Source organism: Rana temporaria, chromosome 2 (genome assembly GCF_905171775.1).
Source record: "Rana temporaria chromosome 2, aRanTem1.1, whole genome shotgun sequence".
Taxonomy (NCBI): Eukaryota; Metazoa; Chordata; class Amphibia; order Anura; family Ranidae; genus Rana; species Rana temporaria.
The window spans coordinates 461,758,426-461,780,810 of NC_053490.1; the positions used below are offsets into that span (position 1 = coordinate 461,758,426).

The 22,385-nt window shown below is 45.0% G+C and overlaps 1 protein-coding gene across 2 annotated transcripts; it reads left to right on the top strand.

The window, feature by feature from the left end:
- Positions 1-464: 464 nt before the first annotated feature.
- On the top strand, positions 465-5,562 carry LOC120927740 (polyubiquitin-C). Of its 2 annotated transcripts, XM_040338627.1 has the most exons (3): positions 465-571; positions 2,950-4,827; positions 5,056-5,562. In XM_040338627.1, exons 2-3 carry the CDS (start codon positions 2,956-2,958, stop codon positions 5,467-5,469), a joined length of 2,286 nt encoding a protein of 761 aa, XP_040194561.1. In that variant the 5' UTR covers positions 465-571; positions 2,950-2,955; the 3' UTR covers positions 5,470-5,562. The 2 variants fall into 2 exon arrangements, with proteins under 2 accessions (XP_040194561.1, XP_040194559.1); XM_040338625.1 differs by having other exon boundaries at positions 2,950-5,562.
- Positions 5,563-22,385: the final 16,823 nt, after the last annotated feature.

Here is a 22,385-nt window from a genome sequence, read left to right on the forward strand (position 1 = left end):
TAATCCTGTTTCATAACCCCAATTCCAACACATTGAGGAAGAAATGACAACCAGGAAGTACACAGCAAGTCCTCTAACAGGACGTCTGGAATCTGCCCGCCAGCCCCAGCAACAACATTGCGTCACATCCCGCCAATCAGCGAACAACACATCCCACCCCCCTCAGCAACTGCTGGAATCTTCTAGAGAACTAATCCGCCGTCTTCACCCCCCTCCGCCTGGTATCCCTCCGCGCCGGTGTTTTGTGAGGTAACGTATTTCTGTTACAAAAAACGTCTTTATCAAGCGGCAAAGCTTATTTTAATCGATATTTGTGAGTGTAGGCGGATAGAGGTGACTGACTTAGCGGGAAAGAGCGAGTATCTTCTAGGTATACGGGAGCCACCCCGCCCTGTTCTGAGGGCTAGGGATTCTTTAGTGGCGTAAGAGCACATGACTGGCGGGGCTGTGATGAGTCACCCGCCCGCTCTATAAATAGGAGGGGGACAGGAAGCCACCAGTATAACTGCGTAGAAGACGAGCGTATTACTACAAGAGGGAGTTCATTTGTTGTTCTGAACATTGAGAGAAGGTGAGAGGCCGGGGCTAGGGGTCTTTCTATAACATTGTACTATCAGTAGTGGGGGTTGGATTCAATGTTTTGTTTCTGTAGTTTTATTTGTATTATGCTCGCTGGGTTGGCTTTGCTTTTTAAGTTTTTTTTTTTTTTTTTGTGTGTTCTTGTTGATGTGCTGTTTTCTGCTGCCATGTTTAGCCCTTTGAAACTGATTACTTGTATGAATTACACAGAATCTGAGGCTGAATAATGTGGTGATTGAGCTCAATTGGGCCTTATCTGCACTGAATCCGCCTCAGAACCTGTTCAGGTTTAACGGGATGAGGTGGCAACCGCCCCCAGAAATGTAACCTTTCATTTTCTGGGTGAGGCTCCATTCCCTGAGATGAAGCTTTATCATGACGATCCTTATTGCAGCTCTAAAAATGAGATCCCGCGCTCTCTCCTATTATAGATTAGTGTATGGAGTCCCTTGTAGGTGGAATCTCTCAGTATTACAGCCCATGATACGGCGTTTTGGCTATGGAACTACATGTCCCAGCATGCCCGGATAGCCTGTTAAGCTGTTCTATTGTGGGACCAGGAACTCGGGGCCAGCTTAGGACCTTCCCCTTTAAGGCTGGGCAGAGTGCGTCTTTGTTACTCCTTCAACCCTCCCTGTCTCACCTCCCCGGTCCCTCCTCCCATGATTAACCCTTGTCCCACCTCCCGTGATTAACCCCTCCCTCATGTTTACCTCCCCCTGTCCCTCCTCCCATGATTAACCCCTCCCTCATGTTTCCCCCCCCCCCCCTGTCCCACCTCCCATGATTAACCCTTGTCCCACCTCCCGTGATAACCCCTCCCTCATGTTTACCTCCCCCTCCCTCATGTTTACCTCCCCCTGTCCCACCTCTCATGTTTACCTCCCCCTGTCCCACCTCTCATGTTTACCTCCCCCTGTCCCACCTCTCATGTTTACCTCCCCCTGTCCCACCTCTCATGTTTACCTCCCCCTGTCCCACCTCTCATGTTTACCTCCTCCATCCAATAGATGTGTATATCTACACACACTTGGCTAGTGTGTGTGTGTGTGTGTGTGTGTGTGTGTGTGTGTGTGTGTGTGTGTGTGTGTGTGTGTGTGTGTGTGTGTGTGTGTGTGTGTGTGTGTGTGTGTGTGTGTGTGTGTGTGTGTGTGTGTGTGTGTATATATATATAGTGTGTATATGTATTTATTTTTCCCACTGCATAAAACAAGTTACTTCATTCTTCTGATTGCACATGTGTTTTCTCTAGCACAAAAGTTGTTGTATAATCTGTGTTTTTTTTTTTTTTTTTTTCTTCTCCTCACCATATGCTTCATTTGGCATGCATGTCATCGGATTTGTTGTAGATCCAAATGCCGTCCATGTTTTTATGACCTTGTACGTGTCTCAATTGAAAAACCATGCAGCTGCAAATTAAACTTGCATTTACAACTTTTTGTGAATGAAGCCTAAACTTTTTGTTACAGAATTATGCAATTCGGCTGAGCCCCCATTCACACCAGTGTGACTTGTCATGCAATTTGACAGTTCCAAATTGCATGACATATATCGCACCCTATTGTCAGCAATGGAACCGTTCAAATTGGCTTGACTCCAATCTCGTAAGGCCGCACAGTTTAAAAAATATATATTTTTTTTTTGTGCTTTCTGGTGCTACTTGCATAGACAGCTGTACATGAAGTGGCACAGATGTCAGCCAAGTAGCACCTGAAATTGTGTTGAGCTGCTACTTTCTGTGAAGTAGCATCAATGTGGACCAGGGCTAAAGACAGGAGCAATGTTGCATGGCTACCAATAGAATTTTAGCTTTTATTTTCAAAGTGAACACTCTGAGCCTAGAGTTGTACAATGAGGGAAATTTACTGGGCCCCAGTTCACATCGGTGCAATTTGTCATGCGATTTGATGGTTCCAAATCGCATGGCAAGTCACAACCTATTGTGGGCAATGGCACTGTTCAAATTGGTGCGACTGACTTTGTCGTGCCGCACTAATTTGAAAAGTTCCTGCCTTATTTTTTTGTGATTTCAGGTGCTACTTGCATAGACATATGTACATGAAGCTGCACAGATGTCAGCAAAGTAGCACCTGAAGTTGTGCTGACCTGCTACTTTGAAATCGTGCTACTGGAGCAGTTCTGCATTGCAACCAATAAGATTTTGGCTTTCATTTTCAAAGCTGTTCAACGTTGATACTCGCAATCTAGAAGTTGATGGGTTAGTATGCACAGCTGCTCTGGTTTTACTAAATTCTCTCTATTGTACAGTAATTAAAAGCTTTGATTGCTGAAAAGTCTTCTAGTTGGTGTGGTATGATGTCTTTATTGATTATGCAGAATTTGCTCTAAATTATACTTTTGTTTTTGTAGGCCAAAATGCAGATCTTTGTGAAAACCCTCACGGGCAAGACCATCACCCTTGAGGTTGAGCCCAGTGATACCATTGAGAATGTGAAGGCCAAAATCCAAGACAAAGAGGGTATCCCCCCAGACCAGCAGAGATTGATCTTCGCTGGAAAGCAGCTGGAAGATGGTCGCACACTTTCAGATTATAATATTCAGAAAGAATCCACATTGCACCTTGTGCTCCGTCTGAGAGGGGGTATGCAGATCTTTGTGAAAACTCTCACAGGCAAGACAATCACCCTTGAGGTTGAGCCCAGTGACACTATTGAAAATGTAAAGGCAAAGATCCAAGACAAAGAAGGTATTCCCCCAGATCAGCAGAGATTGATCTTTGCAGGCAAACAGCTGGAAGATGGTCGCACCCTTTCAGACTACAACATTCAGAAAGAATCCACTCTTCACCTTGTTCTCCGTCTCAGAGGGGGTATGCAGATCTTTGTGAAAACTCTCACAGGCAAGACCATCACCCTTGAGGTTGAGCCCAGTGACACTATTGAAAACGTGAAAGCCAAAATCCAAGACAAAGAAGGTATTCCCCCAGACCAGCAGAGATTGATCTTCGCTGGTAAACAACTGGAAGATGGTCGCACACTTTCAGATTATAATATCCAAAAAGAATCCACCTTGCACCTTGTTCTCCGTCTCAGAGGTGGTATGCAGATCTTTGTAAAAACCTTAACTGGCAAGACCATCACCCTTGAGGTTGAGCCCAGTGACACTATTGAAAACGTAAAGGCAAAGATCCAAGACAAAGAAGGTATCCCCCCAGATCAGCAGAGATTGATCTTCGCTGGTAAACAACTGGAAGATGGCCGCACCCTTTCAGACTATAATATCCAGAAAGAATCCACTCTTCACCTTGTTCTCCGTTTGAGAGGTGGTATGCAGATCTTTGTAAAAACCCTCACAGGCAAGACCATCACCCTTGAGGTTGAACCTAGTGACACTATTGAAAATGTAAAGGCAAAGATCCAAGACAAAGAGGGCATTCCACCAGATCAGCAGAGATTGATCTTCGCTGGCAAACAACTGGAAGATGGCCGCACCCTTTCCGACTATAATATCCAGAAAGAATCCACATTGCACCTCGTTCTACGTCTCAGAGGTGGTATGCAGATCTTTGTAAAAACCCTCACAGGCAAGACCATCACCCTTGAGGTTGAGCCCAGTGACACTATTGAAAACGTGAAAGCCAAAATCCAAGACAAAGAAGGTATTCCCCCAGATCAGCAGAGATTGATCTTTGCAGGCAAACAGTTGGAAGATGGCCGCACACTTTCAGACTACAACATTCAGAAAGAATCCACCCTTCACCTTGTTCTCCGTCTCAGAGGTGGTATGCAGATCTTTGTAAAAACCCTCACAGGCAAGACCATCACCCTTGAGGTTGAACCTAGTGACACTATTGAAAACGTAAAGGCAAAGATCCAAGACAAAGAAGGTATTCCCCCAGATCAGCAGAGATTGATCTTCGCTGGTAAACAACTGGAAGATGGTCGCACACTTTCAGATTATAATATCCAAAAAGAATCCACTCTTCACCTTGTGCTCCGTCTCAGAGGTGGTATGCAGATCTTTGTGAAAACCCTCACAGGCAAGACCATCACCCTTGAAGTTGAGCCAAGTGACACGATCGAGAATGTGAAAGCCAAAATCCAAGACAAAGAAGGTATCCCCCCAGACCAGCAGAGATTGATCTTTGCAGGCAAACAGTTGGAAGATGGCCGCACACTTTCAGACTACAACATTCAGAAAGAATCCACATTGCACCTTGTTCTCCGTCTCAGAGGTGGTATGCAGATCTTTGTAAAAACCCTCACAGGCAAGACCATCACCCTTGAGGTTGAGCCCAGTGATACCATTGAGAATGTGAAGGCCAAAATCCAAGACAAAGAAGGTATCCCCCCAGACCAGCAGAGATTGATCTTTGCAGGCAAACAGTTGGAAGATGGCCGCACCCTTTCAGACTATAATATCCAGAAAGAATCCACCTTGCACCTTGTTCTCCGTCTCAGAGGTGGTATGCAGATCTTTGTAAAAACCTTAACTGGCAAGACCATCACCCTTGAGGTTGAGCCCAGTGACACTATTGAAAACGTAAAGGCAAAGATCCAAGACAAAGAAGGTATCCCCCCAGATCAGCAGAGATTGATCTTCGCTGGTAAACAGTTGGAAGATGGTCGCACACTTTCAGACTACAACATTCAGAAAGAATCCACCCTTCACCTTGTTCTCCGTCTCAGAGGTGGTATGCAGATCTTTGTAAAAACCCTCACAGGCAAGACCATCACCCTTGAGGTTGAACCTAGTGACACTATTGAAAATGTGAAGGCAAAGATCCAAGACAAAGAGGGCATTCCACCAGATCAGCAGAGATTGATCTTCGCTGGTAAACAGCTGGAAGATGGCCGCACACTTTCAGATTATAATATCCAGAAAGAATCCACATTGCACCTTGTGCTCCGTTTGAGAGGGGGTTTTTAAACCTCAGACTTTTATCACACATTGCTATGTTGCACTGTATTGTTGTTTGCTGCGGTACTGACCCGTATAGTAAAATAAAGTTTGTTGCACACTGAACAACTTGTTTTTTTTTCTTGTGTGTCTTATGTAAGATGTTCCTTGTGATGGGAGCCCAGGGTAGTCTCAATTTTCCTAAAGAAAGAATTGTCCAAAGTGACCAATCTTTTAATGGTGAATTCTGGTTAACAATAATGCAAAAGTTCAGCAATTAAAATGTTTGGTAACTTTGGGCAACTTTTTTTATTTTATTAACCCTAAAGGCCATTTCATACCAGGCTGAAATGCTGCAGTGCATTAACAATATTTATTGCATTAGGAAAGCCTAATTTATTTGACTGGGCTACCTAATTCTCCACACAATCTGAAATTTTACATTATTAGCTGTATGCTGCAACACATGCTCTGCAATATGGTTGCAATCAGAAAGGTGCTTTGTGGTACCAGTTACAGTGCCTTGTGGTAAAGCATGGGTTTTTGCAGCCTAATGGTTCAATAGAGCTCAATTTATTTGTATCAAGACATTGAAAAGCTGAAGCACTTGTTAATGGGTGGAGTTGGCTAAATGTGGCCCTATACATGGGGGGGGGGGGGGGGGTTGGGTTTTATTTTATAATATAATACAGGTCTTCAATTTACATACTATTTGGTCAAATCCCCCCCCCCATGCTGAAAGTGGTTTGGTTCTCCAATAGCTGCAACGTTTTTAAAGGAAGTGGGCGATTGGGAGTATTTAAAGCAAAACTTTATTTTTAGTTTTAGAATCTGGAGGATTGGAACTTATTGGCAAGTGTTTTAGTCTGTTCCCACTGGATAGACTTGCTACTAGCACCAGATCTTTTGCACTTCAGTTTTAGTAAGTCAACCCCAGTATGTGTCGTGTCACGTCACTTGTAGTATCACTTCTAGTGATCACATGATTAAAGGTTTGATTAAATGTTTGGCTTCATCCAAAAGTCCTCGTTCACGGTGTAGGCGGGTTTGAAATTGTGCGAGTGCAGCTGAACTTGCACAATCTTAAACCTGCGTTTCAGTACGAGTTTGGGTGTGATTTGACAGGCATATGTGCGTACATGCAGATGTCTATAAAATTGCCTTTAAAGCCTCAAAGTAGTGCAGAAACTACTTTTGGAAATCTGTGCAGCGCTGCAAAGTCAGTGTCGCACGGCTTTTGGACAGTGCCATTTCTGGCAATGGGCTACAATTTGACATTGGCTCAATGTGAACAGGGGCAAAGGAGCAGTTTTCTATTTGTTTAGTCATCTGGTGCTCCTGATTAATTGCTAGTTGAGTTTAGTGACATGGTTGAGCTGAGTTTAGTGACATGGTTGAGCTATCTACTTCCTGTGTCGCTCTTGCTAAGCACATGTTCACGTTGGGCCAATTTTACATGTCAAATCGGTCGCTATTGCTGGCAATGGCACTGTCTGAATTGGTGCAACGCCGACTTTGCGGCATTGGACCCAACCCTCAAAGGTATTTCCTGGATGACTTTGGGTGCAACTTTGAATAGACGTCTGTGCATGAACCTGCATTGATTGTCAAATTGCCACCCAAAGTCTGACTGCATTGCCTGTTTTAAATTGTGCGAGTTCAGCTGGATGTGCATGATTCAAACCCGCCCCTTCAATATGATGCCCCGGGCTTAAAGTTGTATTCAACCAACAATTTAATATTGCAGCTTGACAATCATTAGCTGTAAAGCCTGCATTAGGCTTTTTCCCGTGTGTTCCCCCCCCCCCCCTCACTTGGTGGGTCTGGCCAGTACTGACCACCTGTATCGGTGCCCTCCACTCTGGATGAAGGATCATGGACTCTTTTGGGAAAACGACTTGTTCTGTTAAATAATCGCTGGCTCTCCAGGTCAAAATGGAGCTTTAAAAAAACAAATGCAGACTATCAGAACTGGTAACCTGCAATAGAATGGTTTGATTTATTGTGTTTAACTACTTAAAGACCTGCGTATTGTAAATGTACGTCCTCTTTTTAAACATGGATATCTCAGTAACGGCAGCAGCTGCTGCCACAACTGAGATATCCATGTTTTCAGCGGGCGGCCGTGTAAACGATAACGGCGGATTCGCCGCGAGATCGCCGTTATCGGTGGCGGTAGAGGGGGCCCCCCCCCCTCCCGCTGCTTTTCCGCGCCTTCCGCCGCTTTACCGGAGCCGTCGGTAGCGGCGGAGGAGATCCGATGCTGCCGCCTGGAGAGCGAGGACTTGAGTGAGGGCAAGATGGCCCCCACCCGTCCTCATAGCTCTGCTGGGCGGAAGTGACGTCAAAACGTCAGTCCCGCCCAGCCTCTTAAAGAGACAATTTTTTTTTTTGTCTTTTTTTTTTTTAAATGACAAATTTCTTTTTTTTTTTTTCATTTAAGCCTAAATATGAGATGTGAGGTCTTTTTGACCCCAGATCTCATATTTAAGAGGACCTGTCATGCTTTTTTCTATTACAAGGGATGTTTACATTCCTTGTAATAGGAATAAAAGTGATCATTTTTTTTATTTTTTATATTTTAGTGTAAAAAATAATAAAATCAATAAAATTAAATAAGAAAACAAAAAAAAAATGTTTTAAAGCGCCCCGTCCTGACGAGCTCGCGCGCAGAAGCGAACGCATACGCAAATAGCGCCCGCATATGAAAACGGTGTTCAAATCACACAAGTGAGGTATCGCCGCGATCGTTAGAGCGAGAGCAATAATTATAGCCCTGGAGCTACTCTGTAGCTCAAAAAATGCAACTTATAGAATTTTTTAAACGTCGCCTATCTAGATTTTTAAGGGTAAAAGTTTGACGCCATGCCACGAGCGGGCGCAATTTTAAAGCGTGACATGTTGGGTATCATTTTACTCGGCGTAACATTATCTTTCACAATATATAAAAAAATTGGGCCAAATTTATTGTCTTATTTTAATTCAAAAAAGTGAATTTTTTCCAAAAAAAGTGCGCTTGTAAGACTGCTGCGCAAATACGGTGTGACAAAAAGTATTGCGATGACCGCCATTTTATTCTCTAGGGTGTTAGAAAAAAATATATATATAATGTTTGGGGGTTTTAAGTAATTTTCTAGCAGAAAAAACTGTTTTAGTCTTGCAAACAATAAATCTGAAAAACACCTAAGGTCTTTAAGTGGTTAATATTGCTTGGATGAGATTACCTTCTAATAAGTAGTTTAACTATGAGGCAAGTCTAAACTCTCTGTAGCTTAGGCTGGCCATAGACGGCTTGAATTTCTGCTGATATTGCCAAAGTTTGAGCTGTAGGTGGAGTTACAAGTGCTACTACCTGGGTTGACAAGTTCAGCTTAAAAAAAAAAAAAAAAAATTCCTTGGCTGCATGGAAAATGCCAACAGACTATTTTTTAAATTTGGAAAAGCTGGGTCTCATGAAGGTCTCCATCACAAAACTCCCTAGGACTAACGCTGCCCATCAATACAATTTTCTTATTCAATTTCCTTTTAGCTTCAACTATGTAGTGCGAGGGCCTGCCTGATGACATACCAATGGAAAGTGTTTAGGTTTGACGTCACATTATATGGTTTTGGTAAACTTAAAGGAAAATTGTATAATCTATGACCAACTTTCTTTAGATGCCAGGATGTAAAATATTAAAGTAATCTTAATTAGAACATCAAGGCATTCCATAGGCTTAAAAACAAGTGCACCAGGAATGGTTATTTACAATTTGTCACACTCGACTACCGCATAAGATGGGACCAGCCTGGCTGTTTGTGTTCCTACACTCTGCAGCAAGTGACTACGTTTTGGCATCAGCAGGTAGCGACCACTCTGTTCGCACATGGTGTCAGAGGCGCAGCGGAGGACTGTCTGTCCCGAATGGAAGCAAACATTCATTGGTGAGGCTGCATTTGGGCACTCCATGGGCAGGGAAAAGGGGATGGCAAAGTGAGGTTTCGCCTAGGGTGTTAAAACTGCCCAGTGATTGGACGAATGGCGGTCACATGCAGTGGCAGGGCTGGATTACTCTGGGCGTCCGCCGCTGTCTTCTCTTCCTCCGCTCTGGACTATCTTCCCTTTCTACATTGTGGCAGCCACTCTGACGCCACCTCTACCCCGGTTCCCACATGCAATGAAATGACATCTCCAGGGAATCGGATCTGCCTGACCAAGTGAACTGTGGTATGTGAAACGGATGTACACTACACATACAGAGCATCACTGTCTCCCTAACTTATCCTGAATGTCCCTGTCACCCCAATGTTCCTCCTCCTGTCCCCCCACGTATCCTAAATGTCCCCTCCCACTTCAAAATGCCCCTTCTCTCACATATCCCCAATGTCCCTCCTGTCCCATCACTTATCCCAAATGTTGCCCCCTCTCCTACAAATGTTTCTCCTTTCCTGTCATGCATCCCAAATGTTCCAACTCTCCCCCAAGTTAGAAATTAGCACATTGTGCGCCCCCCCCCCATATTTAGCACCAATGCCACATTAACTTGGCACCAATATCATTGCCTATACCCCCTCATTGCACTAATGCCCCCTCTCCCCACCTAACATCTCCTACTGTAAGCTGTAGCTGCTGTTCTTCAGCAGCCCCTCTCTCTGATACTTTGCAGGTGGGAAGAGAGGATTTGGGGGTGGGAGGAGAGCTCTTACTGGAAGGTGAGTTGTAAACTGTCCTGTGAGACATGCATTCCTGAGCCCTGCAATCTGTGTGTAGCACACTCGAAATTGGGGCGCAAACAAACTGAAAAAAAATCAATTGCCGCCACGGTGCCCATAAAACGCAGCCAGTTTGTGCCCCCAATTGCCACCAGTTTTCCCCCAGCACTTGCCTTTCTCGGTCAGCACTATCCTCTCCACGCTGCCTCGATGTCGCTTCAGCCAATCGGGTGACCGGTAACCAGACCCGGTGCACCTGATTGGCTGAGAGGCAGGTCAGTGTCAGGGAAGTGATTCCCTAATGCATCACTGTTTAACCAGGGAAACGCACAGTCTGTGCGCCCTCTGGCTAACCATTTAGAAGTTGTTTAGAGCCTGCGGGCTCTAATCGGGAAGCCTATTAGAGCATTTCGCTCTAATCAGGCACTTCCAAAACACGCCCACCGCTGACTCTGTTAAACTACGTCTTTATTGGATAAAATCAGATCAAAACATAATCCAAAATGGTGCAGTCAAGATGAAAAAGTGGACAACAGGACAAAAAATGGCTAACATGTTTCACATCGTAAGATGCTTACTCATACCTATTGCCACTTTTTCATCTTGAATGCACCATTTTGGATTATGTTTTGATCTGATTTTATCCAATAAAGACGTTGTTTAACCACTTAACAACCGAGGACGTCCTAGACTCTGTGCGGTGATATCTGAATAATGCCTGCAGCTACAGGCATCATTCACATATAACCGTCTTCAGCCGCCAATTCTCTGCACGATGAGAACAATCAAAGCGGCAGTTCCGCCGCTTGATAGTTCTTATAGGCATCGGGAGGTGACGTCCCCCTCCCGCTGCCATCCAGGCTCTCCCGTACCATCGGGGGCCCGGAGAACGAATTGGCTGGTGCTGGCTGGGAAGCATAGAGATGACTGGTGACCAGATGGTCGCCAGTCATCTCTATGACCGCCGGAGGCCCGGGTGCGACGTTATGGCGTCAAGCCCGGGTACCTGGAAGTAAACAAAGCCGCAATCGTGGCTGTCGGCATGAGATTGGTGATTTTTTTTTTTTTTTTTTTGATCTCGTGCTTGTAAGCCTGGAGGAGAGATGTGGGGTCTTATTGACCCCACATCTCTCCATAAAAAGGACCTGTCAGTGATTCCTATTACAAGGGATGTTTACATTCCTTGTAATAGGAATAAAAGTGATAAAAAAAAAAAAAAACGCCCCTCCCCCAATAGCTCGTGCTCAGAAGCGAACACGCATGCAAGTCCCGCCCACATATGCAAACGCCGTTCAAACCCCACATGTGAGGTATCGTTCTAGTACTAGACCTCCTCTGTAACTCGAAAATAGTGACCTGTAAAAAATGTTAAAGCGTCGCCTATGGAGATTTTTAAGTACCAAAGTTTGGCGCCATTCCATGAGTTTGCGCAATTTTAAAGCGTGACATGTTAATTATCTATTTACTCGGCGTAACATCATCTTTCACATTATACAAAAAAATTGGTCTAACTTTACTGTTTTGTTATTTTTTTACTTCATGAAAAAAATTATTGCGCAAATACCGTGCGAGGGAAAAAAAAGTTGCAATGACCACCATTTTATTCCCTAGGGTGTCTGCTAAAATATATATATATATATATATATAAATGTGAAATTGAGATTTTTTTTTCATGAAGGAGAGAAGTGTCAAAATAGGCCTGGTGGTCAAGTGGTTAACAGAGTGCGACAGTCCAGGATTTTTTCCAATTCTATGCACCTGTCGGTTTCAGTAGGGTGGAAGCAATCCGAGGGGTCAGTAGCTTTTAGAGCAGTGTTATTCCTTCACCACTGTTATTCAGATGGCCAGCACTCAACAGGGGGCCGGACATCTGAATAGTGGGCAGCAGCGGCAACAATACATAGATTCATGCAATAAATGAATCTATGTATTGTTGATTGATGGGTGCAGGAGAGAGGGGGCGGCACTCCTGCGCCCACTATGGACACTGCGCAGCGCACTCCTGAACGCTTTGCACTTTTGAGCTCTTCCCTCTGCATGTAGTGCACTCCTGAATCCTGCACTCTGTACATAGGACAGTCCTGATCTTTGCACTCAGTACGTAGTAGAATCTTAATCTTTTCTCTTTGTGTATAGCACCCTCCTAATCTTTGCACTCTGTACGTAGCTCACTACTGAATTCTGCACAGTGTACGCAGTACACTCCTGAGCCCTTCACTCTGTATTAATTGCACTCTAAATTGGTCTCTGACCATCTCCTGTACCATATCTGCAGTCTGAACATTTACTTTGTCTGCAGTCACTTATCATCTACTGTAGAATCTCTGCAGTCTCTGGCCCTCTCCTATAGTATGTCCTTGCAGTCTCCTGTAGTATGTCTAGCACTAAATAATATTCACAACTCTTACGTCTGGGTTATTATTGGCTGCCTGCTCTGCTGTGTATAGGTGCTCCTCATTATTTACAACCCAAGTCTCTGATTGGCTGCCCGCAGCCTTTTATTATTGGCTGATGCTGAGAAGCTATCTCTTTAAATACTGTAATCAAAGAGATATCTCAGATCTAACCAATAATAATTACTGCTACACACAGAAGGTTTTTTATCTTAATGCATAGATTGCATCAAGATAAACAAAAACTGCCTTTACATCTCCTTTAAGTCATTAAGGTTTTTGAGGCTATTTGGTAACTCTAACGTTCAGCTCCCTACAAAAATGTGTGTCACTTTTATTGATGTTTATATGTAAACATCCCTTGTAATAGAAAAAAAAGCATGACAGGACCTCTTAAATATGAGATCTGGGGTCAAAAAGTCCTCAAATCTCATATTTACACTACAATGCAATGATATGGAGATGGGTGGGGACCATCTTCCCCTCATCCGTCTCCATACCAAACAGGGAGAAAGAAGAACCCAATTTCCTCTGCCGCCACCGCCGATAAAGGTGATCTTGCGGCAAATCTGCCACAGAGACCACTTTTATCTTGAAGCAGACCGCCTGCTGAAGAAGAAGATACTGGGGTTATGGTAGCTAGTTGCTGCCATACGGATATCCCTCTTCAAAGTAGTGACGTTAAACTACGGCGGGCGGTGTCCTTAAGTGGGTAATGTGCTGCTTGTTGAGTCACTCCTTTGTTGCCTTGGCTGTGTTTTGGGTCATTGTCATGCTGGAAGGAGATTCTCACCCAAGATTTGATGGTACATGGCCCTGTCCATCGTCTCTTTTGATGCAGTGAAGTGGTTCTGTCCCCTTAGCAGAAAAACACCCCCAAAGCATAATGTTTCCACCTTCATGTTTGACGGTGGGGATGGTGTTCTTGGGGTCATAGGCAGTATCCCTCCTCCTCCAAACACGGTGAGTTGAGTTGATGCCAAAGAGCCCGATTTTAGTCTTATCTGACCACAACACTTTCACCCAGTTCTCCTCTGAATCATTCAGATGTTCATTGGCAAACTTCAGATGGGCCTGTACATGTGCTTTCTTGAGCAGGGGGACCTGGTGGGCCCTGCATGATTTCAGTCCTTCACAGCATAGTGTGTTACCAATTGTTTTCTTGGTGGCTATGGTCCCAGCTGCCTTGAGATCATTGACAAGATTCTCCTGTGTAGTTCTGGGCTGATTCCTCACCATTCTGCTGCCCTCTGCTAGAAAGTTGTCAGTGGGAAGAAGGTTTACCCTTCAGCATGACAATGACCCAAAGCACACGACAAAATGACCACACAGTGTTTGAAGCATGGGTGTCACCAGGGTGGGGCCTGAGGGGGCCACGTCACCCCCAATTTTACTGTGTGACCCCCTAAGTTAAGTACTGTACTGTAGTGTCTGTATTAATAACTGAAACAATGGCCGCCACCCGGCCAGCGCAGCGGCTGTCTGAGTTTCCGCCCGTGGCGCTGAATCATGACTCACTATTGTCAGACGTTGGGAGTTGTAGTCCGTGGCACCAGCTACGTGCTCAAGCTCAATGCTCCGGGGGGGTGGAGTCAGTCACTTTGAGGAGAGCAGCACAGCCAGCCTATCGCGTGCTACAACTCCCATTGCCGATGTAGTATATCATATTTTGCCCACCAGTGCCTCTGCCACAGGAAAAGGTAGGTCACTTTGTTTAAGGTATAAGCAGCGTCTCTCCCAACCTGCAGCTACACGGGCTGACCAAGCTGGTGGGTGGGGCGAGGGTGTGGCCATCTTCACTTGCATGTACAGGTGGCTGCTGAAAATTCTACAGAACCTTGAAGGAGGAGCATAGATGGCGACCCCGGGAGGCTTCGCCTCCATCCATCCATATGGTGAGTGACTCCTGAAGCAATTCCCTCCATGTGCAATTCTTCAGCTCCCCACTGTGGTTAGCACTTAGCACACTTTATGCTCCCCCCTGTATACTGGTGACTGCCCCCCATATACTGCTCCCCATTGTATAATAGTCATTGCTCCCCCCTGTATACTGTATAATTATTTATTTAGATTGTATTTTATTATTATATTTTAAGGCCCATATATTGCTCACTGCTTTCCCTCCACACTGTATACTGCCCACTGCTGTTCCCCTGTATACTGCTCACTGCCCCTCACCCCCATTTATACTGTTCACTGCCTCCCCATTATATACTAAACCACCCCCCTCCCCTGTATACTGCTCATTGCATCCTCCACTATATACTGCTCCCTCCGTATACTACTCCACTATATACTACTCCCCCATATACTGCTTCCCCATATACTGCTACCCTCCACTATATACTGCTCCCTGTATACTGCTCCAGTCCACTATATACTGCTCCCTGTATACTGCTCCAGTCCCCTATATATACTGCTCCCCGTATACTGCTCCAGTCCCCTATATACTGCTCCCCCTCCACTATATACTGCTCCCCTCTACTATATACTGCTCCCCCATATACTGCTCCCCTCCATTATATACTGCTCCCCCCACTATATACTGCTCCCCGTATACTGCTCCAGTCCACTATATACTGCTCACTCGTATACTGCTCCCCCATTGTATACTGCTCCAGTCCACTATATACTGCTCCCCCTGTATACTGCTCTCCCATATACTGCTCCCCCCACTATATACTGCTCCCCCATTGTATACGGCTCCCCTCACTGTATACTACTCCCCCCAACTATATACTGTTCCCCCCATTTTATACTGCTCCCCCCATTGTATACTGCTCCCCCCGCATACTGCTCTCCTCCACTATATAGTGCTCCCCCCGTATACTGCTCCCCTCCACTGTATACTGCTCCCCTCCATTATATACTGCTCCCCTCCACTATATACTGCTCCCCCGTATACTGCTCCCCTCCACTATATAGTGCTCCCCCCGTATAATGCTTCCCCCGTATACTGCTCCCCTCCACTGTATACTGCTCCCCTCCATTATATACTGCTCCCCTCCACTATATACTGCTCATTGCTCCCCTTGTATACTGCTCCCCTCCACTATATACTGCTCCCTCTGTATATTGCTCACTACTCCCCCCCCACTGTATACTGCCCACTGCCCATCCTCCCCCATATACTGCTCCTCATCTTCCACCCCATCCTCTCACACTAGGGTGACCACATTTCCAAACTGCCATTCAGGGACACCCCCCCCCCCCCTTCCTAAAAAAATATAACTTTTTACAAAAAAAAAATTGTGCCCCCCCCCCCCCATGGTTTTTACCGGTACATCCTGGGACCTGTAGTTCTTCACTAGTTTTTATTTTAATTCTGCACTGATTGTCTTTGAAATTACCCCTGCCCCCTAGTAAATCCAATCTGGGGACAAAACCAGGGACAGACTTGGTCCGGGGACAGTGTCCTCAATCAGGGGACTGTCCCCTGAAACTGGGGATGTCTGGTCACCCTACTATATATAGATAAAACAGACTCGCGGTACAATAACATGTCATAATTACCCGGAGCACTGTCATATTCTTGGAGAGGTTATGGTTCTGCGGTATGGTGCCTGCCCTCCGTGTGCCAGACTCTGGGTTCAACCCCCGGACGGTCCATGGGGCCCAGCGTCACTTGACGTGGCCATCTCTCCCCCATTTTAAACCTCAAATCTACCCTTTTTTTTTTTTTTTTGCCCAAATTCACAATACTTACACAAAATACTACTAAATCACACCTTTTCACAACAAAAATACGCACAACAACAATTGCGCGCTCGTGCCACGTGGCTCCCAAACAAAATTCACCTCCTTTTTTTACACCCAAATACACCTTTCTTTTAGTGCTATTGGATGATTTGTTTGCGCTATAAAAAAACATGCTATAAAACTGCACTGATTACTGTGTAAATGTGACTGGCAGGGAAGGGGTTAACAGCAGGGGGTTAAATATGTTGCCTAGTGAGTGATTTTATCTGTAGGGGGAGGGGACTCACAAGGGGAGGAGACCGATGTGTGTGTTCCTCTGTAGTACTGGGAACACATATCGGTGTCTCCTCACCTCACAGGACTGTGGATGTATATGTTTACACACACAGATCCATGGTCCTGCCGTGATTGTGGGCAATGGCAGGTGGGTGCCCGGCGGACATCGCGCCCGCCGGACACCGGGTCCCGAGCGATGCCGCGCCCACCCCCCAGGCGGCCGGGAAGCCCAGGGAGATCCCATCTGTGGACGTCATATGACAATGGGCGGGTAGGAAAGTGCCTAAAAGAGGTGGTGACATGTCGACAAAAAAAAAAAAAAGGGGGGGGGGGCATACTCCATGGACCACAGGGTAATTTTTCTGCAATCGCCTTTCTTTGTCTCCTATCTACCTGTCACCTGCCCTCTGAAGAGCGATCACTTTTCAGAGGGCCAGCAAGGTCTGGTGTCGGTGCAAGCGTAGATGGGTTTTTCAGAGGCCTTTTCCACATGTTTTTCTCATATTTAGACTAAAATGCAATAATAAAAAAAAAATTATCATTTGAAAAAAATGACAACAGGAAAATATACCTTTTAAGAGGAAGTGATGTTTTGACGTTGCTTCCGCCCTGCTATGCTATGGAGACGGGTGGGGGCCATCTTGCCCTCACTCGTATCCAAGCCGTGCAGGAGGAAGGACCCGATCGCCTCCGCAGCTGCCGACGCCTCCGGTAAGCGGCGGAGGTCGCGGGAAAGCGGCGGGAGGGGGGGCCCCTCTTCCGTCACCGATAATGGTGATCTCGCGGTGAATCTACCGTGCAGACCACCGTTATTGTAAACAGGACCGCTCACAGGAAAGGTGGATATCTCGGTTGTGGCAGCAGCTGCTGCCGTTACCGAGATATCCATCTTTAAAATGCAGACGTACTGTATATACAGTGATGAAAATAAGTATTTGAACACCCTGCTATTTTGCAAGTTCTCCCACTTGGAAATAATGGAGGGGTCTGAAATTGTTATCGTAGGTGCATGTCCACTGTGAGAGACATAATCAAAAAAAAATCCAGAAATCACAATGTATGATTTTTTTAACTATTTATTTGTATGATACAGCTGCAAATAAGTATTTGAACACCTGAGAAAAACAATGTTAATATTTGGTACATTAGCCTTTGTTTGCAATTACAGAGGTCAAACGTTTCTTGTAGTTTTTCACCAGGTTTGCACACACTGGAGGAGGGATTTTGGCCCACTCCTCCACACAGATCTTCTCTAGATCAGTCAGGTTTCTGGGCTGTCGCTGAGAAACACGGAGTTTGAGCTCCCTCCAAAGATTCTCTATTGGGTTTAGGTCTGGAGACTGGCTAGGCCACGCCAGAACCTTGATATGCTTCTTACAGAGCCACTCCTTGGTTATCCTGGCTGTGTGCTTCGGGTCATTGTCATGTTGGAAGACCCAGCCTCGACCCATCTTCAAAGCTCGAACTGAGGGAAGGAGGTTGTTGCCCAAAATCTCGCAATACATGGCCCCGGTCATCCTCTCCTTAATACAGTGCAGTTGCCCTGTCCCATGTGCAGAAAAACACCCCCAAAGCATGATGCTACCACCCCCATGCTTCACAGTAGGGATGGTGTTCTTGGGATGGTACTCATCATTTTTCTTCCTCCAAACACGGTTAGTGGAATTATAAATAAGAAAACCAAAACATTTTTTTTAAAGTGCCCCGTCCGCACAAGTGAGGTATCGCCACGATCGTTAGAGCGAGAGCAATAATTCTAGCCCTAGACCTCCTCTATAACTCAAAAGATGCAACCTATAGAATTTTTTAAACGTCGCATATGGAGATTTTTAAGGGTAAAAGTTTGACGCCATTCCACGAGCGGGCGCAATTTTGAAGCGTGACATGTTGGGCTAACTTTACTGTTGTCTTATTTTTTAATAAAAAAAAGTGTTTTTTTTTCCAAAAAAAGTGCGCTTGTAAGATCGCAGCGCAAATACGGTGTGACAAAAAGTATTGCAATGACTGCTATTTTATTCTCTAGGGTGTTAGAAAAAAAATATATATAATGTTTGGGAGTTCTAAGTAATTTTCTAGAAAAAAAACTGTTTTAATCTTGTAAACACCAAGTCTGAAAAACAGGCAAGGTCCTAAATTAAATCATGAAATCCAGGAGAAAAAAATGGAAAGGATCTGAGACTAATCATAAACATCATCAGACAGTGTTTATTGCCTGTGGTTACATACATTTCATACAGAAACACTGGTCATACTTTCAACACATTCACTGTGTAGTGCAAATGCTAGAGTTTAAAAAAAAAGAAAGAGTGCAATCATTTTGCAATAGAAAAAGGCATACATTTTTTGTACCCTATAGTTGATCTACGTAGGTAACATTTTTTGGCAAGTTTTGTCCTCCTGCTTTCATGGCAGCTGTATAGCGGGCGTCTGTCCGTCTTTTTATTGCTTGGGATAGTCTCTTTGATATTTTTGTTCTTTTGGGTTCTTCTATGTAATCTAGCTCATTTAATTCTAGTTCACGGCCAAATAGTTCCATCTAAAATCAGAAAACATTGATTATGTCATTGCTTAGTTTAACATAAGAGGTGAAACAAATTAAAGTAAATTGAATGTTTTATAGCAGTAGACCTATACTTAAAATTTAAAGTAAGAGGTATTCATTACACAACTATCTGTAACATAACAAAATGTGGAAAAATTGAAGTGCTGTGAATACTTTCCAGATCCACTGTACATCTAATTTGTTGTACATTGCGTTACAGATCAGGTGACTGCTAACGAGAGGTTAATTTGATCCTGTCACCTTACTGGAAGTAAATATAAAACCTATTATTTGTACAAAAAAAGAAAGTAAGTGCCTCTTCTGCCACCTGCTGCTTTTTAGTTGAACATTTGGCCAGATTCATAAAGAGTTACGCTGACGTAACTCAGAATCTGCTCCGTCCTAAGTTTAAGTGTATGCTCAAACTGAGATACACTTAAACCTATCTAAGATACGACGGCCTGCGCCGTCGTATCTTAGGGTGCAATATTTACGCTGGCCGCTAGGTGGCGCTTCCGTTGAGTTCTGCGTAGAATATGTAAATGACTAGATATGCCGATTCACGAACGTACGTGCACCCGGCGCAGTAAAGATACACCGTTTCCGTAAGAGTTGCGCCGCGTAAAGATAAAGCTGCCCCCTAGCTGGCCTAGTCAATGTTAAGTATGGCCATCTTTCCCGCGTCGGAATTTGAAAAATTGACGTCGTTTGCGTAAGTAGTCCGTGAATGGGGCTGGACGTCATTTACGTTCACGTCGAAACCAATACGTCATTGCGGCGTACTTTGGAGCAATGCACACTGGGATATGTACACGGACGGCGCATGCCACCAAATGTCACCAAACATTAACATAAAACACATAAACATAAAACACGCCCCCCCATCCTCATTTGAATTAGGCGCGCTTACGCCGGCCCCATTTACGATACGCCGCCGTAAGTTAGGAGGCAAGTGCTTTGTGAATACAGTACTTGCCTCTCTGACTTAAGGCGGCATAGCGTAAATACGATACGCTACACCTCCTTAAAGATACGCTCCCCTACCTGAATCTGGCTAATTGTTTTTTTGGCGGTTGTGTGATTACAGTTTGATTGGTTCTTGGAGAAATTGGTTAAGCAGAAGGGAGGCTAGGCCTTAAATTGGGCGAAAAAACCTTCATAATGTTTTACTCTTGAGCACAATAGGCACATCTGAAATGGATTTTGATTCTGGCAGACCAATTTTCTTTCTTTGTTTGGCACCTATACGATCATACTCCTGTAGCCAAGTCCCGGGCCTCTCCAGGCCTAATGGTGACCTCCAGATTTAGGGACAGCTGACATCCTTCTATGTAGAGTGGGTTACAAGGTATGGTGGGTGCAAAGCAAGGTAGATTAATGGGCGCCAGACACTTCAGAACTGTGGGAGAGAGGGTTAGGGCCAGGACACCCTTTAGCAGTTGCAATGTTAATTGTCAGACTCCAAGATCTCTACAGGTAGAAAGCCATGCAGGGAAAGGCATCCTGCAAGACACCACATCTGCACGAGTAGGATCGCTATCTCTTATAGCAACAGTCTTGTAACAGTTTCTAACATAAGTTGTAACAAACTCCTGTACTTCCTCTACAATCTCTTCCTGTAGATCTTCCTGTAGATCTTCACTCAACTGAGCTCCCAGTCTCTCTCACTAGACTTGCTGATCCACTGCCACTGGATGCCCTGAGCTCTTCCAAACTTCTCACACAGTATCTTCGTTAAGCGTCAAACCTGTGTCCCTGCTGGGTCCCTAGCTTGGCACTTATACATACTCTTCAAGCATCACCCCATTAGCCTGCTTTGTCCCTGGCTTGACAGACAATACTACTCTGCAAACGTCACCTCCAATGGCTGGGTCCCTGGCTTGACACCTGCTGAAGTTTCCCAATTCTTCACCGTCCCCGGTTGGTGAGAGCACTGCTCTGGTACTTGCTTCAGCTACTCACAGTGGTCCCCGATAACAAGGTGGATGGTCCCTTAGTGGCAACAGCTTCCCCTCTACCTCCAACCACGACTGGTTCTCCGGATGGCAGAACCATCACTTCTGGTTGCACCCCAAGCCACAGTCCCAACTAGCAGGTGAACCCTTAATATCACTCCCAGCTGGGATAGCGACATACTTGTACCATTCTGCTTGTAGTATCCGTGTAGGTTGGGCTGGTGAGACTACCTCAAGCAGGTGTTCCCCGCAACGTCTACAGATGATCCAAGGCCTCAGATGTGTAGCCAGACCGGAACACTTCCCGTAGATCAGTCCCAAGGCCTCATAGCCTCCAGCCATGTACATGGCAAGACTACCCTTTGGTGTATACCACATTCCGGTGCCAGTCAGAATGCTTTTTGACTTGCTCAAAGTCGACACCCGGAGCATACATCTTCCATAGTACTTCCGAACTCTTCTCCAACCCACAACCAGGCACTTCCTTATCCTCCACTGCATAGTGGGGGCTCCTCTCCCTGCCAACGTATTGGTGCAGATACTTTCTGAAAACTTTAGCGCCCGCCTTTCACATGCAGCGAAAGGCGGGCGGGATGGTCCTCAGGTCTCTGACCTAGCAGCCCAGGGCAGTACAACACACGTCCACCCTAGACAGCCGTCCAGGTGGCACAGAACCCTCATCACCTGACTCCACCCAAATAAATAGGCTCTCCCAGCAGGCCAAAGGACTCAAGAAAATCCCTGCCCATTGGCTAAGATACCCCATATACTCCTAATCTGTCCTTGCAATGCCCTTGTCTTATCTAATGCCACCAGGTACCCGACCACCTAGCAACAGAAGAGAGAAGTTCAGCAATTTAAGAATTAGGGCAAAGTCAGTTGACCTCCTAGCAATTGACCAAGGCAACTATCACTTGGCAAATAAATTTAAGAGCAACCCTGCCTAAACATCAGGGTGCTACACTCCATATCTGACATGTACAGCAGTATTTAGTATATGCATCGATACAGTCCATAAAGATACATTACCTCTGCATTCTTAACATCCTCTTCATAGTTCTTCTGGTGTTTTCTTGTAATTCCATTCAATGTATCTTTTTCTGCTATAGTTCGGCCATTAATGACTGTGAAAGTAAAAGTAAAATTACAAAAAAGTTTCAAATAATAAAAAAAAACTTTTTTGAAATAAGCATTAAAATTTGAATTATTTTTCCTGCTTAGTAATACTGTCATATTTGAAGGTGAGCCCCAACCAAGCAACGAATTACACAGATGAAATACATATAGGTTCGCTGTTTTACCTGTCAAAAGATTTGTAATTTTGTCCATTTACACAGCTCTGTCACACAACACAGTCCTGCCTGGCAGAGCAGTAGACCTATTTTTTTC